This window comes from Jaculus jaculus, chromosome X (genome assembly GCF_020740685.1).
Source record: "Jaculus jaculus isolate mJacJac1 chromosome X, mJacJac1.mat.Y.cur, whole genome shotgun sequence".
NCBI lineage: Eukaryota > Metazoa > Chordata > Mammalia > Rodentia > Dipodidae > Jaculus > Jaculus jaculus.
Genome location: NC_059125.1, coordinates 39,075,240 through 39,093,239, shown reverse-complemented (window position 1 = coordinate 39,093,239; position 18,000 = coordinate 39,075,240). Strand labels below are relative to the sequence as shown.

General features: G+C 39.1%; 1 protein-coding gene across 2 annotated transcripts in view; it reads left to right on the top strand.

Annotated features, from left to right (window-relative positions):
* Srpx (sushi repeat containing protein X-linked) overlaps positions 1-18,000 on the top strand; it is a 107,522-nt gene that overhangs the window by 69,386 nt on the left and 20,136 nt on the right. For both annotated transcript variants that reach the window (XM_045141086.1, XM_012950452.2), the window contains 4 exons: positions 8,519-8,645; positions 12,003-12,124; positions 12,797-12,976; positions 15,380-15,513. In XM_045141086.1, the coding sequence (XP_044997021.1) occupies positions 8,519-8,645; positions 12,003-12,124; positions 12,797-12,976; positions 15,380-15,513 (563 nt within the window). The remainder of the gene's footprint in view (positions 1-8,518; positions 8,646-12,002; positions 12,125-12,796; positions 12,977-15,379; positions 15,514-18,000) is intronic.

Sequence of the window (18,000 nt, the reverse complement as noted above, 5' to 3'; positions counted from 1 at the left end):
ATTCCTGTGGCTCATTTTCTGAGAGCAGTGGTTTTCCAACCATAGTTGCTTAGACCAGAAGCATCAACAACACCAAAAAGCTAGTGAGAAATATAAATTCCCAGTCTTACCTACTCCAGGCAGACTTGGTTAGAAACTCTGCCCAGCAATGTGCTTTTGTAGGAGCAATCCAAGGTAATTCTGATGCAAACCGAAGTTTGAGAACCTGCTTTAAAGGTCAAATTTGGGAAGGTTAGTATCTTCCTACTCAAAATATTGTGCTTGGATCAAAAACATCACTACCAGAAGGAAGATTGTTGGTAAATTAGAGTCTCGGAATGCACCCCAGACCTAGAAAATCAAAATCTACATTTGGATTTTGGTATACCCTCCAGCTGTACCCAGCTTTTTGACATTGTGACACCATAGTGTCATCTTCAAAGTACATATGAAAACTGTGCAATTGAGTTATAAACACGTACCACAGAAAAAGTATCATGAATTTACAATTGATTTTATGTTCATGTACATTTATAGCTATCCTTGGGTGCATGTGGCCACATGTGACTCATGGTCTGCAGGTTGGACATGCTTGTTTGAGGCACACTGCTCTAAGGGTAATGGTTTTCATCAATGACTGCCATTGGAGTCTGAATCTCTGGAGCACTGGAATTTTTAAAAATATTTAATGAATTTATTTATTTACACCTGTATGAGAGGCACAGAGAAAGAATGGCCATGCTAGGACTTTTAGCCACTGCAAGCAAGCTCCAGATGCATGTGCCACCTTTTGTTTGTGGCTTTATATGGCCACTGGAGAATTGAACCTAGGTCCTTTGGCTTTGTAAGCAAGTGTCTTAAGCAGTAAGCCATCTCTGTAGCCATATTTCTTTTTTAAATTCTTCTCCTGGTTGTTGAGAACCACTGTTCAAGAGGATCATTTACTCATAAACTGTGAGAGCTACCAAGTCCTGTCCTTAGAAAACATTCAAACCCAATTCCCCATTCTGTAGATGAGACCAGAGAGGTCAGTTGACATGCTTAAGGTGGCACATAGCTAAGGCTAGAATTTTTCTTCAGGTTTTTCAGCCTAAAATTGCTGAACCAAGGGTTTTTTTTCCCTAGGATACCAAAAGCAGTGTGCCATAGGAGCCTGGCTCCTGTCCTGCTTAAGTCTGCTCATTCTCCAGCAAACTGATTATATTGGTCTCCTAATGTTCTTTTCTCAAGGACTTTCCTGAGATAGGGGGAGAGAGATGGTTACTTCAATATTAAGCCTGAAATCTAATGCTGTCCTCTGGGACCAACATGAGGCAGCACCCCTGGCCTGCTGTCGAGGGGTGTTTTCATGATGGAAACATTGTTCACTGTCCTCAGTGGCAGCATCAGTCATTCTCACACTGATGTTATATACTCAGTGAGCTATAGACAAGGGACCAACTGCAAATGTAGTTAGTTTCATTCTATAGCAGAGTCACAGTCTAGATCATACCTATAATTCATTTCACAAAAGCAGCATATCCAAATAAATATTCAAGAAATGTATCCTGAGTTATTCTAGGCTCATTCTTTTCTACTACTTAGGTAACCCTGTATATTGATTATGAATCAGGACAACATAACCCACACTGGGTATTTCTGACACCAGAAAATTTAACATTAAGAACTTGGTTACAAAAACATAGGAAGAACTGAAAGAGTAAAACCACAAACACATTCTGTGTTAGTCTTTCTTTGTTGTGACAAAATGACTAATATAAGCCACTTACAGGAGGAATAGATTTATTTTGGTTCATGATAAGGAGGGTGGGACAGCTCACCTTGTGGTAACTAGGAAGAACAGAGAGAAAATGCCTGCACTTTCTGGCTTTCTGCCTTTTCTCCCTTTATTCCATCCCAGTCCCTAGCCTATGGAATGAGGTCACCTACAGTTAGAACAGACCTACTCCCCTTAGTTAATCCTTCCTGGAGACACTCTTATAGGCATACCTAGAGATGCCCCTCCCCACTCTCCTAAACATTTCTCAAACACATCAAGTTGATGTTCAAGATTAATTATCACAATGTTTCTATCAACAATAGCAGTAGGAAATCACTACTGAGTTTGGGCTGGAGGATCAAAAGTAGAATACCACCCAGAAGCCCACAAACCCACCTTGATGCTGACAGTTCTGTAACTAGCACTGTGTCTGATGAGAAGGAAATCGGGAGTTCAGGAAACACTCTTTGAACTTGCTACCAAAAACACAATGGCTACTACTGTCTTCATGATATCATTTCAGTTCCTCCTACCACTTATCTGGCACCAGCTGACAAAGTAATCTTTGAAAATGTCATTTTAAGACCTTCAGTGCTGATACTAATGGGGGAGTTATAGCAAACCTGAAGGCCAATGGAATGTTTGGCACAGTCACCTTTTTATGAGGATGTGGATGTCTCCCAAGTCATATAATATTCATGGAAAATACGAGAAATCCCACTCAACAGAGGCAGGAGGAATGTACAAGGGATGAGCTCTAGGCATTCTCCTTTTGAAGGACATAACCCAAAACCAGATGCTCAGATCAGAAGAGCACTTCACAGGTTTTGCCTTCATTATCTCCCTATGCCTAGGTATATGCACCTTAGCTCTTAAAACCAACTATAAAGGGGTGAATAGAATCTCTGTTCCCTTGTATTGAAAGGTTGAAGGTGATGGAGCAGGAGAGGTGAATCTCAAAACTCTTTCTGCTAAGCAAGCTTTGGCAGAGCATTCTGGGGACATAATGTTCAGATTTCCACATTGTGCATAACAATGGAAAGAAAACGCTAATTGTTCTCAAAAAGCAACAAGCATGTCTAAAGCCAGACCAGATGGTCCTGGAACTTTCCAAGTGGGGGGAAGAGGGAATTAAGAAATGAGCCCCATTTCAGACAAATTATCTTACCATTTGTCAGGAGGAGGTTCAAGCACGTTTTGGTGGATGGGAGTAGTGTATACAATTAGGTTGGAGTGGGAAAAGGGTCACAGAAAACCACAAGAAGCTTATAGATCCAAGGACAAAGAATGGATAAAGTAAGTAGGCAACAATTTCTCTGACTTTGGTGACAGAAAGGCTGAAATTTGTCTCCAGTGAATTTTACTCAAATGGTATCATTTGCTCTTTTGGCTTTCACTCTATTATATTAGTTCAGCAAGTTTGTTTGTGTGTTGGCAGGAATAGGGGTCCTTGAGCATAATTCAGAGCCTCAGCCTATTTTAGGAGCTGACACATGGTGCCTGACTAGTTCCCAGGTTTCCACACAACCATCAATAGTACATCTTGGCCAGAGCTATGCTGAGTCCTGAGAAAGTCAACCCAGTTCTCTTCCAAACTGGGAAGGAAAATGGAAGACTGTGCTTTCTTTGACTCTGAGGTGGTCAGTTCTGAGGTCTGGCTAATTTGTAAGTGCCACAAGTTAAAATTAATTCTCTTATTCAGACTAATATCTGTCCTTGGACTCAAATTTATGGTTATTTTAGAAACAAAGAGTGGACTATAAGAGTAAAAAAATACTGAAAATGGCAGGAGGGTAAAGTATTTAAAAAGTTCTCCTTCTAAGACCATATTTTAAGTAGATACATTATCTCTAGTGTACATCAAAAACATTTTCTACTATAAAACTGGAAGAAAAATTAAAGATACTTTTTAAACCACGGACAAAGAAAATCTAGCAAATGTCTTTTGAAATGAAGTGAGTGCTGAGTTGATTGCTTTAATAAAGGACAATGTGCAGGCCAATTTTATGGCTGGAATTCTTTGCTTCTCATTTTTTTATTTCCCACAGAGCATAATAGCTGGATATTGATTAACACAAATGAAATTCTGGGGGAAAAAAATCTCTGCAAGTTAAGATATGCAAATTCATGGCAGACTTCTTGCTTCTCAAATATCTGATGGCTTGGCTTACCCACCGACCCATAGAATGTTTGTTGGGCCTCACTGCATTATTCAGTTGATGATACATGAGTGGACCTAAGAATTAATGTCTCCCATGCATCATTATATATGGTCTTGAATTTTGTTATTTCCTGGGCTTACAAATGCACATTCAATCAGGAACCTAATTTTAGTTTTAAAACCACCTGATTGATTGAGGTACTGATCCAATTTTGCCTTATAAAATTTTCCAGTATAAGCTGAATAGTTAAATTTTTAGTGGTCCACTCAAGTATATTTAAAAAATTACTTAGGTATCTTTCAGGTAAAGATAGTATGATTTTTAAAATTTTATTTATTTATTTATTTGTGAGCAGAGAGCTAGAGAGAGAGACACACAGAGAGAATGAGTAGGGGCATGTCAGGGCCTATAGCTACTGCAAATGTACTTCAGATGCATGTGCCACTCTGTGTATCCAGCTTACGTGAGTATTATGGAATCAAGCCCAGGTTATCAGGCTATGCAGGAAAGCATCTCTCCAGCCCCAAGAGAATATGTTTTAATTGTGCTCATTGCTCCCTCTTTTGCTTCTTTTGTCATTTCTGGCAAGTTCTTTGAAATCTTACTGTGCCAAACAAATGGAACTACTTCCCAAGATCATCCACAGGGATTTTACTCTGGCTAGAGGAAGCAAAGAATTTGGCAAATTTTTCAATGGCAAGGCTTGCCTGCCTTTGGCAGTTATTCACTTCATGTGCCCCCATAAAATGAATGCTTCTGGCTTCTATCACCAGTGTCAAACTCCATTATATTTGTCTCACTAATATATCATTGCAAAACAGACTGCACAGAACTCAGTGATTGCGAACAACTGCATTATTGTGCAAATATACTGTGGGTTTGGAATTTGAACATGCCTCCATAAGACTGGCTCATCACTGTTATTCATGATAATGGCTAAGGTGATTGAATGAAACTGGAGAACCAAAGATTGGCTTCTTTCATATGTCAGAAAACTCAGTATGAGAAAGTTAAACTGGCTAGTGTCTTACCAAATCTTCACATCTTCCCTCTGCCCCTCCCCTTCTTTCTCTTCTCTTATCTCCTATTTTCTTCTTTGTTCTATTTTCTCTACACACACACACACACAGACACAGACACAAACACACACACACACACACACACACACATACACACACTACATAAGCTCAAGTGTACTGCTTTAGATGGAATCCAGCTTCCAAGCTCATAAAAACAGAAAGTGCCGGAGTCTTGAGGAACCTGGGTCTAGAAAAGGCATAGCACCATTTTTCCCTTGCTTTTCACTGTTAATTGTTGGCCATGGCACCATATTTCTGAATCTCTTTCTTATTTCCACCACCTGTCTCATTAAACATGTTCAGGATCCCCTGAGTAAATACTTTTGCTGTCATAGTAGATAAAACATAGTATATTTGTTTCTCATATTTTCTATGCAGAGAGGAAAGTGAAACACAGAGAAAATAGTTTGTCAGATGTCTCCAGTGAATGGGGCTGGGAGCAGAGAACAGGATTTCCAACAAAAACTGGCTCTGCAGGCATCTGGATTCAATAGAGAATCATAGTTATGTTTCTATAGTAACGTTCTCCATTTCATTCACAGAAATTTACCATAGCTTTTAAAAAGCTATGGTGGCCATGGCTAGCTAGGGAATAATATGCTTAGCTCTCTGGAGCATCCGTATGATGAGCTGGCCATCTGGGCTCATCTGCTGACAGGGAAAGCAGCTATTTGAGGATGCATTAGAATCTAGTCTTACTGCTGTTCTTCAAAGGTTCACGAGGAAGCTCTGGTAGGCATTCTAAAAAGAATATGTATGCAAAGGTTGTGAAAAAATCAGGTCAACAACAGATGCACAGGAATATTTGACTTACTAAGATACATTTAAAATATGTAATGGTGTCATAATATCCCAGACAACTAAGGAATTAAAAAGGAGGAAATGCTTCCCTGTCTATTAATGAGGATAGTAACTAATAACATTGCTTACTAATTAACTTGGTACTTTTCATTTATATTCCGTGAGAATTCAATATGATGAGGTAGAGATAGTGTTTAGGGTGGGATGAACACATAGGAGGGGTTCATAAAATGTTATCTGTTGTTTATAGTGAATAGTTCTTGCTTTGTGTTTGGAAGAGCTCTGCTTCTATCAAACTAGACCACTTTTGACTGATCATTTTTAGGAATACAGGCTGGCTGTGGTAAGCTCTGAGACTCTCCCCCAAATATCCTTTGGAGTGTGTTTCTTCAAACTGTCAGTACATCTAGTTGATTCATAAAAAGAACTGAGAGTGCATCATCTAAATGTTTTATTTACCTTCCAAGAAAAATATAACATGATATAATTTTATATGGAAATTGTCATTCTGTCATTCATTGCTCCCTCTTTTGCTTCTTTTGTCATTTCTGGCAAGTTCTTTGAAATCTTACTCCCTCTCCTGTTATTTTACTGTTTTCATAAATATGTTTTCATTTTTGGAGACAGGGTTTCACTTTAGTCCAGACTGATCTGGAACTCACTCTGTAGTCTCAGGCTCACTTTGAACTCACAGTAGTCCTCCTAACCACAGCATGAGATACAATGCCTAGCTATATACGTGTAGTTACCAACTATATCTGACCAAAAGACAGCAGGAATTGTATATTTATTTTTCTCATTCACCCGAAGCTTTTTAATGTTTATCAGAATCACAAAAAATATATCTTCTATCACCTAACATAGTAAAAACATGGATTATTTTTAAGATCCTAATAACTGAAGATGACACTTCAAATAGATTTTAAGCACAATTCATTTTATCATAATACTCATATACCTTGTTTTGTCATATTAAGAGGCATGTTTTTCATATCTTAATATCCCTGAAATTGAGACACATCTCACAATTAGAACTTACTTAGATTCAATTAAATATGGGAGTTATTTAAGGGAATTTGATGCAGATAGACAACTTGCTCCTTTCATCAGTTTTATAATGAACTGTTTATATAAGGCTTCAGTATTGCTTTGTCTTATCTCTTTAAGTTATGATGTACACAAAGATTATTTACAATGCAATGTACCTGAAGTTTTGATATGTGTAACTGTTTTGGTCATAATTAGTTTAAGAACAATGAATTTATGTTTTGCTACTCTTTGGCTATTGTTCTTGTGTATCTTCACATCAAGATTGTCAGTTCATGTCACTCAAGATGGGTGATTAGGAAACTTCGTATTTCTAAAATAAATATTTGGAATTAAAAAATAAATTCAGTTATGAAGGGTTATATAGTAGTGTTTCAATTTAATATTGGTATAATAAGGCTTTAAGTGCACAATTGGTTGAAACATGATGTAGAATGAATGTGAATTTGGATAGCTAAAGGTAAAACTGTTGATAAAAGTGTTCATAATTTCTTATCCTAAAAAAAGTTATTTTGCTGGGCACGGTGGCACACACCTTCCCAGCATGTGGGAAACAGAGATAGGAGGATTGCTGCGATATTAAGGCCAGCCCGGGTCTACATAGTGAATTACAGGTCAGCACAAGATAGAGTGAGACTCTATCTCAAAAAAAACAAATAAGTAAACAGAGTTATTTCAGATGAGATAGAGGAGGAAGTGTGTGAAGACTTTCACTTGATGCATTTGGTTTCTGCATGATTCAGGCCCAAAAGCACATTTGATTTTCATATACCATTTAGTTAATTGTTGGTTGATATGTAAAGCAATGCAAAGCTGAGTATCCTATACTCTTACCAAGTACAATTTCTAGCTATTGAGTATCATCATTAGGATGTGTAAATGTTTAAACTACCTCTTGTGATTTCACTACCACTCTACAACTATGATCATATGAATATAACCTGAAGTATAATTTACATCTCATTTATTTCATCTTGATAATGGAGGACAGAACTTCTACTATCAAGTGTTGAATAAGTTGCCCAATGCCTTGGAGCTGCAATTTGCACATGTGAGAGTTGAATGGCTCCTTTGTTTCTCTATAGCATTCACTTTTTCCTTACCCAGTGCCATTTTCTATCTCCTGTTACATTCCACTTATGAAGAAATAATCCCCCTAATAGACTATAAACTTTGACAGGTTTTGAGCATCATTTATCTTGCATCTTCAACCCAAGTAGTTGGAATGAAACCTTTGATAACATAGAAACTTGTGAAAGAGATGTTGCCTTGAATTGAATCAAATTAAGTCACAGCTCACATGCTGTTGTCTTATATTCTATGGCGTTGTCATTAAGTCAGAACACACTAAAAATAAAGGAAACCTGGCTTCAGCTGGGTTCATCTGTTGTGTTGCCAAGTCAATAGGCAGAGTTTGGAAGTGTGGAGAAAAAGGAGCTCTAGTTAATGTGCTATTACCCAGGACACTTAAGAAGAACAGAGGATGGCAGAATTAATTCTGTGCACGTGAGTACTCAATCAGTTCTCAAAACTTAGCAGGAAATATAGGGCAGAATGAAAGAACGGAAGAGAAATATACAAAGCAAGTCATTTCTTCAGAAATAGGGAGTACATCGAGTTCTTGGTATGTCAGATTTTCAGTGATGGCTGCCCATTTGATATAATACTTCATGATTGGGTTATATTTTCAGATATAGAACCTCCTAAAATAAAGTGCCCAAGTGTAAAGGAACGTATTGCCGAACCCAATAAGCTGACGGTCAGGGTGTCTTGGGAAACCCCGGAAGGCAGAGACACAGCAGATGGTATTCTTACTGAGTAAGTGAAAACATTAAAGTTGGAATGATCTCTCTCTCTCTCCCTCTCTCTCTTTCATTCTAATATGGTCTTACACATGGAAGGCAAACTGAGCTACATCTGCAGCCTAAGTTGTCTCATATGTGAGACACATAGTACCCAGAATGGGAGAGTTTATCAATGCTGATATATTTATAATTTCAGACCTGGTCCCCTTGGTCACCTTCTAACATACACATATTTTATTTACATATTTGTTTACAGCCTACTGCAACTACATTATGTTCACTGCTGTGTCCTTAAATGGAAGAATTGTGCCTGCCTGGAACATGGTTAGCACCCCATATATATTTATTTATTGAAAGTAGGAAGAAAAATAAGAAGAGGAGGAAAAGAACAAAATAAGGGAGCTAATTCAGGAATCAGCTCTCGCCCTATTTCCTGTCAAGGAGTCTCCTTCTCCTCCCCTAACCCTTACTGAGCCCTTCCCGTCCAATGGAAGGCCTTCCATGTTTCTCAGGCTGGTCCAGGTGCTGCCCTCTTATTTCAGGATGTTTTCATGCAGAACTTTTCCACCCTTATTTTATGGTGGCACCAGTTTAAAAAGTTTCTATTTATTGTTATTATTATTAATTTTTCAAGGGAGGATATCACTCTAGCCCAGAGTGATCTAGAATTCACTATGTCGTCCCAGCATGGCATCGAACTCACAGCAATCCTCCTACCTCTGCCTCCTGAGTGCTGGGATTAAAGGTGTGCACCACTACACACAGTCCATTTTATTATTGTTTTAACTTTGGATCTCAAGAACAAAGTGAAAGTGTTCTTTGAATTCCCCTGGACCACTGGATTTATAGTTACTCTGAGTAAACATGAATGGGTCCCACTGGGGAAGTTCAGCCATATGCTGTTCACTTGTATCATTTGGGCTTATGCTCTGATAGAATGTTCCCAGGAGACCAGTACTTATGTCAGTATGCTCACCCATACTTTTAGTACATGGCACAGTTCAATTTCCTCACACAATTTAAATTTCTGGACAATAGGATGCCTATGACTTACCCCTCACGGGCCGTAAAGCAAAGGCAGACTTTCTAGAATCCCATCTAACTTGGATAAGACAAAGCACTTTAGTTCAATTATCAGGAACAGAACATCTCCTAGTAAGAGGAGGCTCAATTTCTTCTGTTCTCATGTCTCAGTCTTCCTCCAGTCTATCATCTACTTCAAATGACAATAGCTGAATTTCCCATTGTAGCTTCCCCAAGCTAGTGTTTTATCATTAAAAATCCCTTAGGAAAAGCTATATGCCATTGGGACTAAAAAATAAGTCACAAAAATGTAAGTTACTATATATAAGCATATATCTATAACACGTATATACTCTGAACACATATACATGCACAAAGAAAAAAATTCAAAATCAAGTTGTATTTGGCATAATTGTGATTGGGTTCTACTTATCTTTGATTTTTCAGGATCTACAATAGTACCTAGTTAAGGCCTTGGCATGCTAGTAGGTTCTTAGAGTTTTGCAACAGTTGATTGCTATTGAAATCATGTATGTAAATATAAAATGTTAAGACATCAAATGACACCATTTGTCTAAAAACTTTTAAAAGATATTCACTTTGACATTTCTTGTGGGTAGCCTTATATTAGAGTAAGAAATGTGACATTTTAAAAAACAACATTTTAGTAGCCTTGTCCTTTTGTTCACCCCAGCTATTTGCCTTCAGAGTTCTATAGCCTAGAGCCACCAGCACTTGGAGCAGGTTACCATGGGGAAAACACAGTGAACGCATGAGTTCACGAAAGGCTGTCTGATCTGTTTAGCTTGTGCTTGGGCTCCTTGTTTCCCTAGAATATCTCCTGTGACCAGCTTCCCCAGTGTCATATCCAAGCCACTTATAGTCTTTTTCTGAGGAGGAAGTCTCTAGTGTGACCCCTGGAGTGATGCTTCCTTTGAGTTCTATTAATGACTCCTGTTATTTGTAAAATGAAATGAAGGCTCAGAAAGGTTCGTATATGCTCATATTTGAATGATTATTTCATACAGGTTCATCTAATTTTATATTCTGATATCTAAGGATCTGAAGGTACCTAAAGTCAAAAGTGACATATCTGGGCTGGAAAGATGGCTCATCCAGTAAAAGTGCTTGCCATAGGACCTTGAGGACCTGAGTTTCAATCACAAGCACTCACATAAAAAGCTGTGTGTGGCCACACATGTATGTAACCCCAGTCCCAATAGGGGCCGAGACTAAATAATCACTGGAGCTTGTGGATCAGCGAGTCTGAGCAACAACAAAGAATCAGCTCCAGGTTCAGTGAGACTCTGTCTCAAGGAAGAGCAATAGAGGGCATTCTGTCCTGGCCTTTATGCATGTGCTTATGGAGCCTACATTTCTGCACACACAAAAATGCATATAATACACACAAATAAAAATTAAAAAGTGACATGTCTTTGAATGGTGGGATTTCTGACACTTTCCCCTCAGTTCACATATCTTGCAAACATCCACCTCATTTTCCTATCTGTAAGGCTTTCCTCAGTGGTAACAATGATAATTCTGCATGCCCAATATTATCAAATATCAGTATTCCTAAGAAACATGGTGAGAAGTAGAATTATCGGTATAATGTTAAACAGCCCAAAGCTTGCATTTGATTTTGTGGATCCTGCTGGTGTTGTTATCAGACAGCCAAGAAGTCACCCTAGCTGTTCAATCTTTGGCAAGTTCCTTTTAGCCTTCTGGTGCTTCAGTGTCTTCATCTGTGAATTGGAGAGAATACTACTTACCTAATAGAAGTTCTATGAGCATTAAAGAAAATTATCCATGTAAAATGCCTAGAACCATGCTTGACCTATGTAAGATTTAAATAAGTACAAAGAAGAATTATTATTGCTAATATAATATTAGGATAATCACGAGTTCATAAGAAATTTGTCTTTTGCTCAGAACGTTTCTCCACTGGTCTAAATAGAAAAAAGTAAAAAAGGTTCTAGCACTTTCTGCAGGCCAATATTGCCTATAACTGACTGTTTATACTATCAAATTAATTTCCTCATAAAAATTTCTGATAACCTCCCAGCAGGGTGGGATTTGAGGAAAAGTTAGACCCTGTCATCTGTTCTACCTTACAGAAAGAAAAATTAACTTTGCATAAGTTGGAGCCTTTTAGTTTTGAGTCTTTTTTTTTTTTTCTTTTGAAACATAGAACACTCAGGCGATTTTGCTCTTCACAAAATCTTTATTTTGGTTATACTGGCCTGGTGGCTGCCCTTCAGTATCTCTACATTCTGTGCAAAGTCAGGACTCAACAAGTTCTTTTTAGGTTTATAAGCATCATCTTTGATGTTTTCTTTTTTCTAAGTGTTATTTTAAGAGGCCTCCCCCCAGGCTCACATTTTCCAGAAGGAGACCACAAGATTGAGTACACAGTCTATGACAGAGCTGAGAACAAGGGCACTTGCAAATTTCGAGTTAAAGTAAGAGGTAAGAGTATTCATTTGGGATTTTCTTCTCTCTAGAAAAGCAAAAGGAAAGGGATGAGACCCTCAAGCAAGAGATCTCTCTGCATGTCCACTGTGGTCGGGTTACTGCTGCTGAGGCTAGAGACATGTTCCATGTTGATGTTTGTATTGTACAGATGGGGTTCAGTGCTGGTAGGATATGTAGGAAGTGCCACAGGACTAGCCTCACTCGAGGCCACAGATGGCTATCCAAGAAGAATATTACTTGATAAATTTTGCATTTATGAGCTGGGTGAGCATTTGTGAGTTCTTCAATAACCAGAGTAGTTAGGAGGAAACCTAGCTTGGGCCATCAGGACACAATATTCTTGGTTTTCCAGATCTTTGTTTCACCTGATTTTTTTAAACTTTGGGTCTCATGGTTTAGAGAGCAATATTTAGCCTTTATTCTGGCTCAACCTCCTCATCTGTAATATGAGAGGCTTAAACTGATCTCAGGGGTCTCTTTGGAATGGATGCCATCATTTTTAGGCCATACCCTGGACCAAGAGGTCACACCATTGCCCCTTCACTCACTTCACAAGTTGGTATAGAACCTCATGGCAAAGCTGATGTCTATTAATCCTGAAATTCCATTGTTATTTTGTGAGAGTTAACTCTGGTCTGAGGCTACTCTGGTCTTTTGTCCCTACAGTCAGACGCTGCGGCAAACTCAATGCCCCAGAGAATGGTTACATGAAGTGCTCCAGTGATGGTGACAATTATGGAGCTACGTGTGAGTTCTCTTGCATTGGTGGCTATGAGCTCCAGGGTAGCTCTGCTCGAGTATGTCAATCCAACCTGGCGTGGTCTGGCACAGAACCCACCTGTGCAGGTATGTGTGCAGTTCATTCTCTACTTAGCAGAAGAATATGCTTCTTGAGTACATGTACAGGGAAAGGTGGCTTCATTTCATGTGCTTGCAAAGCTCATTGCCATCTCTCCTCCCCTGAGTTTGAAAACAAAGTCTCTAAGTCCTTACAACTCAGCACATCTGCCTTCCTCTTTTAACTCCATGCTTGTCTACTGATTTCTTGTTCATGTCTCAAGGAAGAAAATGGAGAGTGAAACCCAGTGCCAAACTTCAATGACATTATGAACCAGCAAATTTTGTTCTAGTTACCCTTAAACCTCTGTTTTTCAACCTCAGGATCTTGTTCACAAAGGCAGTACACTGCTGTATTTAGACATTATAATTCCTGCTTTGCATCACCGACTTGAATGTCACCTAGAACTTGGACATTTGAAATCTTTCCTCCTGTGGAAAATGAGGAAAATCATCATACCTCCTTAGCTCTTGAGATTTAAGGATAAAGTGAGGCCACCTACTGAACACTCAAATAGGGTACTACCTGGTATAAGGTAAGCCCTTGACACATGCCAGCTATGTTACTGACAAACTATAATTGAGCCACATCTAGATAGTGTGAAATCTAGACAATCTAGAAGCTTCTAAACAGGTCTCTTGTTTAATACCTTTTTCTCTCTTCCTGGTACCATTTCATCTTTATTCTTTCCTTTCAATCATAGCCATTCAGAATAGGCAGGAGAGAGACATATACACCAACAACAAAATGCTTGAAGCTCTTAAATTTCTTATGTTAAAGCAGCAGAGAGAACATATATGTACCAGAATGCTCAATAAGGAAATCATGCCCATCATACTTACACTGAGGTCTGGATTATGCGTCAAATACAGTCATAAAGCCGGGCTCAGCGGTGCACACCTTTAATCCCAGCACTTGGTAGGCAGAGGTAGGAGGATCGCTGTGAGCTTGAGGCCACCCTGAGACTACATAGTGAATTCCAGGTCAGCCTGGACCAGAGTGAGACTCTACCTTGAAAAACCAAAAGATAAAATAAAATAACGTAGTCATAAGCCTACATGCTCCAATATGGTAGCCACTAACTACACATTGTTCCAAAGGACTTGAAATGTGGCTAGCCTAAATTCATGTGTTCTATAAGTATAAAATGCACACCAATTTCAAAACCTCAGCCCAATAAAGAATATAAAGCAAAAAGAAAAAAAGACAGACAGACAGAAGGAAAGAAAGAAAGAATATAAGACATTCCCATCTTAAAATACTGATGAAGTATTTGGACATATTAGGTTAGATGAAATGTATTGTCACCTATTTTTACTTTATTTTAAAGCAAGGTGCTAGTATAAAATTTACACTTATGGTCTGGATACATTACTCAGTGGTTAAGAACACTTACTTGTAAAGTAAGCAGCTTGGGTTCAATTTCACAACACCCATTTGTAAAACCAGATGCACAAAGTAACACATCTGGAATTTGTTTTCCTTGGCCAGGAGTCCTGGTAGGCCCTTACATTCTCTCTCTTTCTCTCTCTCTTTCTTTTTCTCAGAAGCAGCCATCAACCAAAGATGGAACAGTTGGTGAATAAATACAAATAAATACTTCAGTTCCCTTATTCCTCCAGTGGGATAACTCTAAATTATGTGATATACAATTTCCCAGAGTTCCTCAGAAAGGCTGAACTTCAATAACTTACTTGATAAACCATCCTGTACTGTTTTCTTTCCTTCCCTGTCTTGTTTCCTAGGGTAGGTAGAATAATGTATGCCCAAAGATGTAAATGTCCACATCCTAATCACCCAGCCTTTTGAATATATTACTTTATATGGAAAAAAATTGTTTCAAATGTGATTAAATTAAGGATTTTTAAAGTGAAGAGAGTATCTGGGGTTATGCAATGAGCCCAGTTAGACCCCTAACATATCGTACTTGAGAGTGCTCAAAGCATCGGGCAGCAGAAGAAGGCAGAGAGAACACTGATGACGCTACACTGCTGGCTTTAAAGATGGAGCCAAGCAATAATTCATTGTCAAGGAAAAAAGGTGGCCTCTGCATACTGACAAGTAAAGGCAACAGTCTCTACCTTAGAACACAGCCTGCTGACAGCTTGGTGTTAGCTCAATGAAATGCATTTTGTATTCCTGTCTTCTAGGATTGAAGAAAAATGCATTGATGCTATGTTAAGCTGCTAAGTTTAATATGATTTGTTGTAACTGCAAGAGAAAATTAACACATTGTTATATTTCTTTACCAGTGTTTATTGGAATCACTTCAAAAATAAACTAATTGCCTATGAATCCTTTTCTCAGGATCTGCTTGTGGATTTCTACATGGCTCTGTGTTATCACAGGTTACATTGAGCCAGAACACTAAGGGTTTTGCACCCATGTGACCATTTCATTCCTAATTATAGCCATGAATGTCAATGTGGGTGTCAGAACAGCTGCTGCACTTCTGGATCAGTTTTATGAGAAAAGGAGACTCCTCATTGTGTCCACACCCACAGCTCGAAACCTCCTCTACCGACTGCAGATGGGGATGCTGCAGGTGAGACCTACAAGCAGGCCAAGGTGGGAGTGAGCCCTCTAATGGGAAGAGACAGGGACCTTCACTAAAACCAAAGGCCAGATTCAGTACCCAACCCATTTAGGGTGAGTTTCAGGGACCAGGACTTAAGAGATACCCATTCACTTCTGATGCTGGAGCATGACCTGATTAACATTGAGTCCTTAGAGCTTACCCAATCATTCTTCACTAATGAGGTTTCTCTGTGTTTGCTAATAAACCTAATTGAATGCTGTCCAGTCCCAGCCAAAGAACAAGTGTCCTTGCTGATCTTATCCAGGACATGCATGGGTTGCAGGTAATCAATCAGTTATCTGCCCAAAAGGCTAGCACAAGAGATGAGCAGCATCTGAGAGCCTCCAGGTGCCACATCCTTCCCTAGGGAATTTGTTCCACTCTAACAGAGCTCCTTGGAATGGTAGCCATATTCACAATGCCATTAGTGAGCCAGCAGTATTAGCATCACATAGAGGTGTCTTAGAAACACAATTTCCCAGTGACCATACCAGGCTCACTGCATCACAGTATACATTTTAATACTATTCCTAAACACTTAAAGTGATTTCTAAACTCTTTTAACTTAAAGGAGCATTTTTCTAGAAAATGAACCTTTTTAGCTACATAAACGCCATAGCTAACAAATGAGGCAACCAAGATCTTGGTGTTTGCCCAGAAACTGTAAAGAATGAACTAGAAGTGGCTTGTATTTTGCCTGGAAGCTTGTTTGAACTGAATGCTAAAAAGGCAGGATATGGTTTAAATGTTTATTATTATTAACAAGATTTTTGTATGCATACATCATGTGTTGGTACACTCTTTTACCTCGTCCCTGCCCCCATTCTGTTGGGGACACTACTCAGTGGGGTTGCAGGTCCGATGGGGTTGTAGTTTATGCATTGTGGGAGCAGTAGTCAGTTTTTTTTTTTTTCGCGGGTCAGGGAGGGAATGCCTCTGGGCATGATGTCTCATTCTGTGGCTCTTACAACCATTCTGCCACCTCTTCCGCAAAATTCCCTGAGCCATTGTGGATAAGATTTAAGTCTACTTCAGTGATGAGCTCTTAGGAGCCTTTGGATCTATGCTTTGGTAGGTGTTGAGTACCTCAGGGTCTTTCTCCTACATCCTGGCACTAATTATCAAGAACACCATGGAAGCAACACTCTTGCATATCTCTGCAGTTCCTCTATGGATTCAGCTGTGGCTTGGCTGAAGTTTCACTACCTTCTGAAAAAGAACAGATTCTCCAAGGGAGAATGAAGTCAGCATAGTTTAAATGGGACAAGCTTCATTAATTTAGGGAGAATTTGATGTATTTAAACCCTCATTTAGCCAAAGACTAGTGAGAGCTTGACACTGGAGGGCATATTCTTTGTCTCTATAGGATTATGATCTGTTTTTCAATTCCAAATATGGGTTCCTTTACACTGAGCAGATCTCTTAGCCAATTAGAAAGCTGTCAGTTACCCACTGAGGCTGTGTGCCACTGTTGCACTGGTGTTTACATCATGTCAGCATGTTTGCTTCTAAGTAGCTTAGACCTCTGCTTGCTCAGACCACTGTTGGCCATTTCCCCCCAGTAGCTCATGTAGCGCTTTCCAGCACTAGACAGGCTAACTGTCTGGGGACTGGCTTTCTTCTGAATTCCAGCCAGGTCTCTCCATGATCTGTGTCAGCAGCATATGATGTCTTCAGCAATAGGGTCTTAGCTTTTGCCTCAGGCAGGTAATTAAGTGCTTTGACAGGAAGCTGTCTTGATTTGGGGCCTCATAGGTCTGTCTGATCAACAGCTCAATGTGGGTAGCAACCAATCTCTGGTACTGGGAGTTACAGGTCAGAGACAGAAAAAAAAGTCTTTTAAGTTTAGGCCTAATCCCACCCTTACCACAGGCCTACTGTTCAGGTGCTCCCCCTTACTCCTTATGAGGGTTGTATCTTTTAGGCTATCTCCAACGTTTCTATATTATCAGCTCATTTTGGATTTACTTTTGTGTTTATATTCCCCCTTCCCTTCCCCTCTCCCCAAATCCTTCCATCCCTATTGTCTGGGCCTTGAGTTGCCTATCAGGTATGACAGCAACTCGAGCTGGAACATGCAGCTACCAGCAGACCCAGTTATTCCCTTACTGGGCATTTATCCTAATTGCTCCATGCATCAATACAGAGATATTTGCTCAACCATGTTTATAGCTGTTCAATTCATCATAGCTAAGAACTACAGTCAACCTAAGTGCCCATCATTGGATGAATGGATAACGAAGTTGTAGTACATATACACAATGGAGTTCTACGCAGCAGTAAGAAAAAAAAAAGATACAATGAAATTTCTAGGAAAAATGGACAGACTTAGAACAGATCATACTTACCAAACACACAATCACAGAAAGGCAAATGCCACATGGTGTCACTTATCTTTTTCTTTAGAACATTTCATTTATTTATTCCTATAACTGCAACTAAGAGTTTAGAACA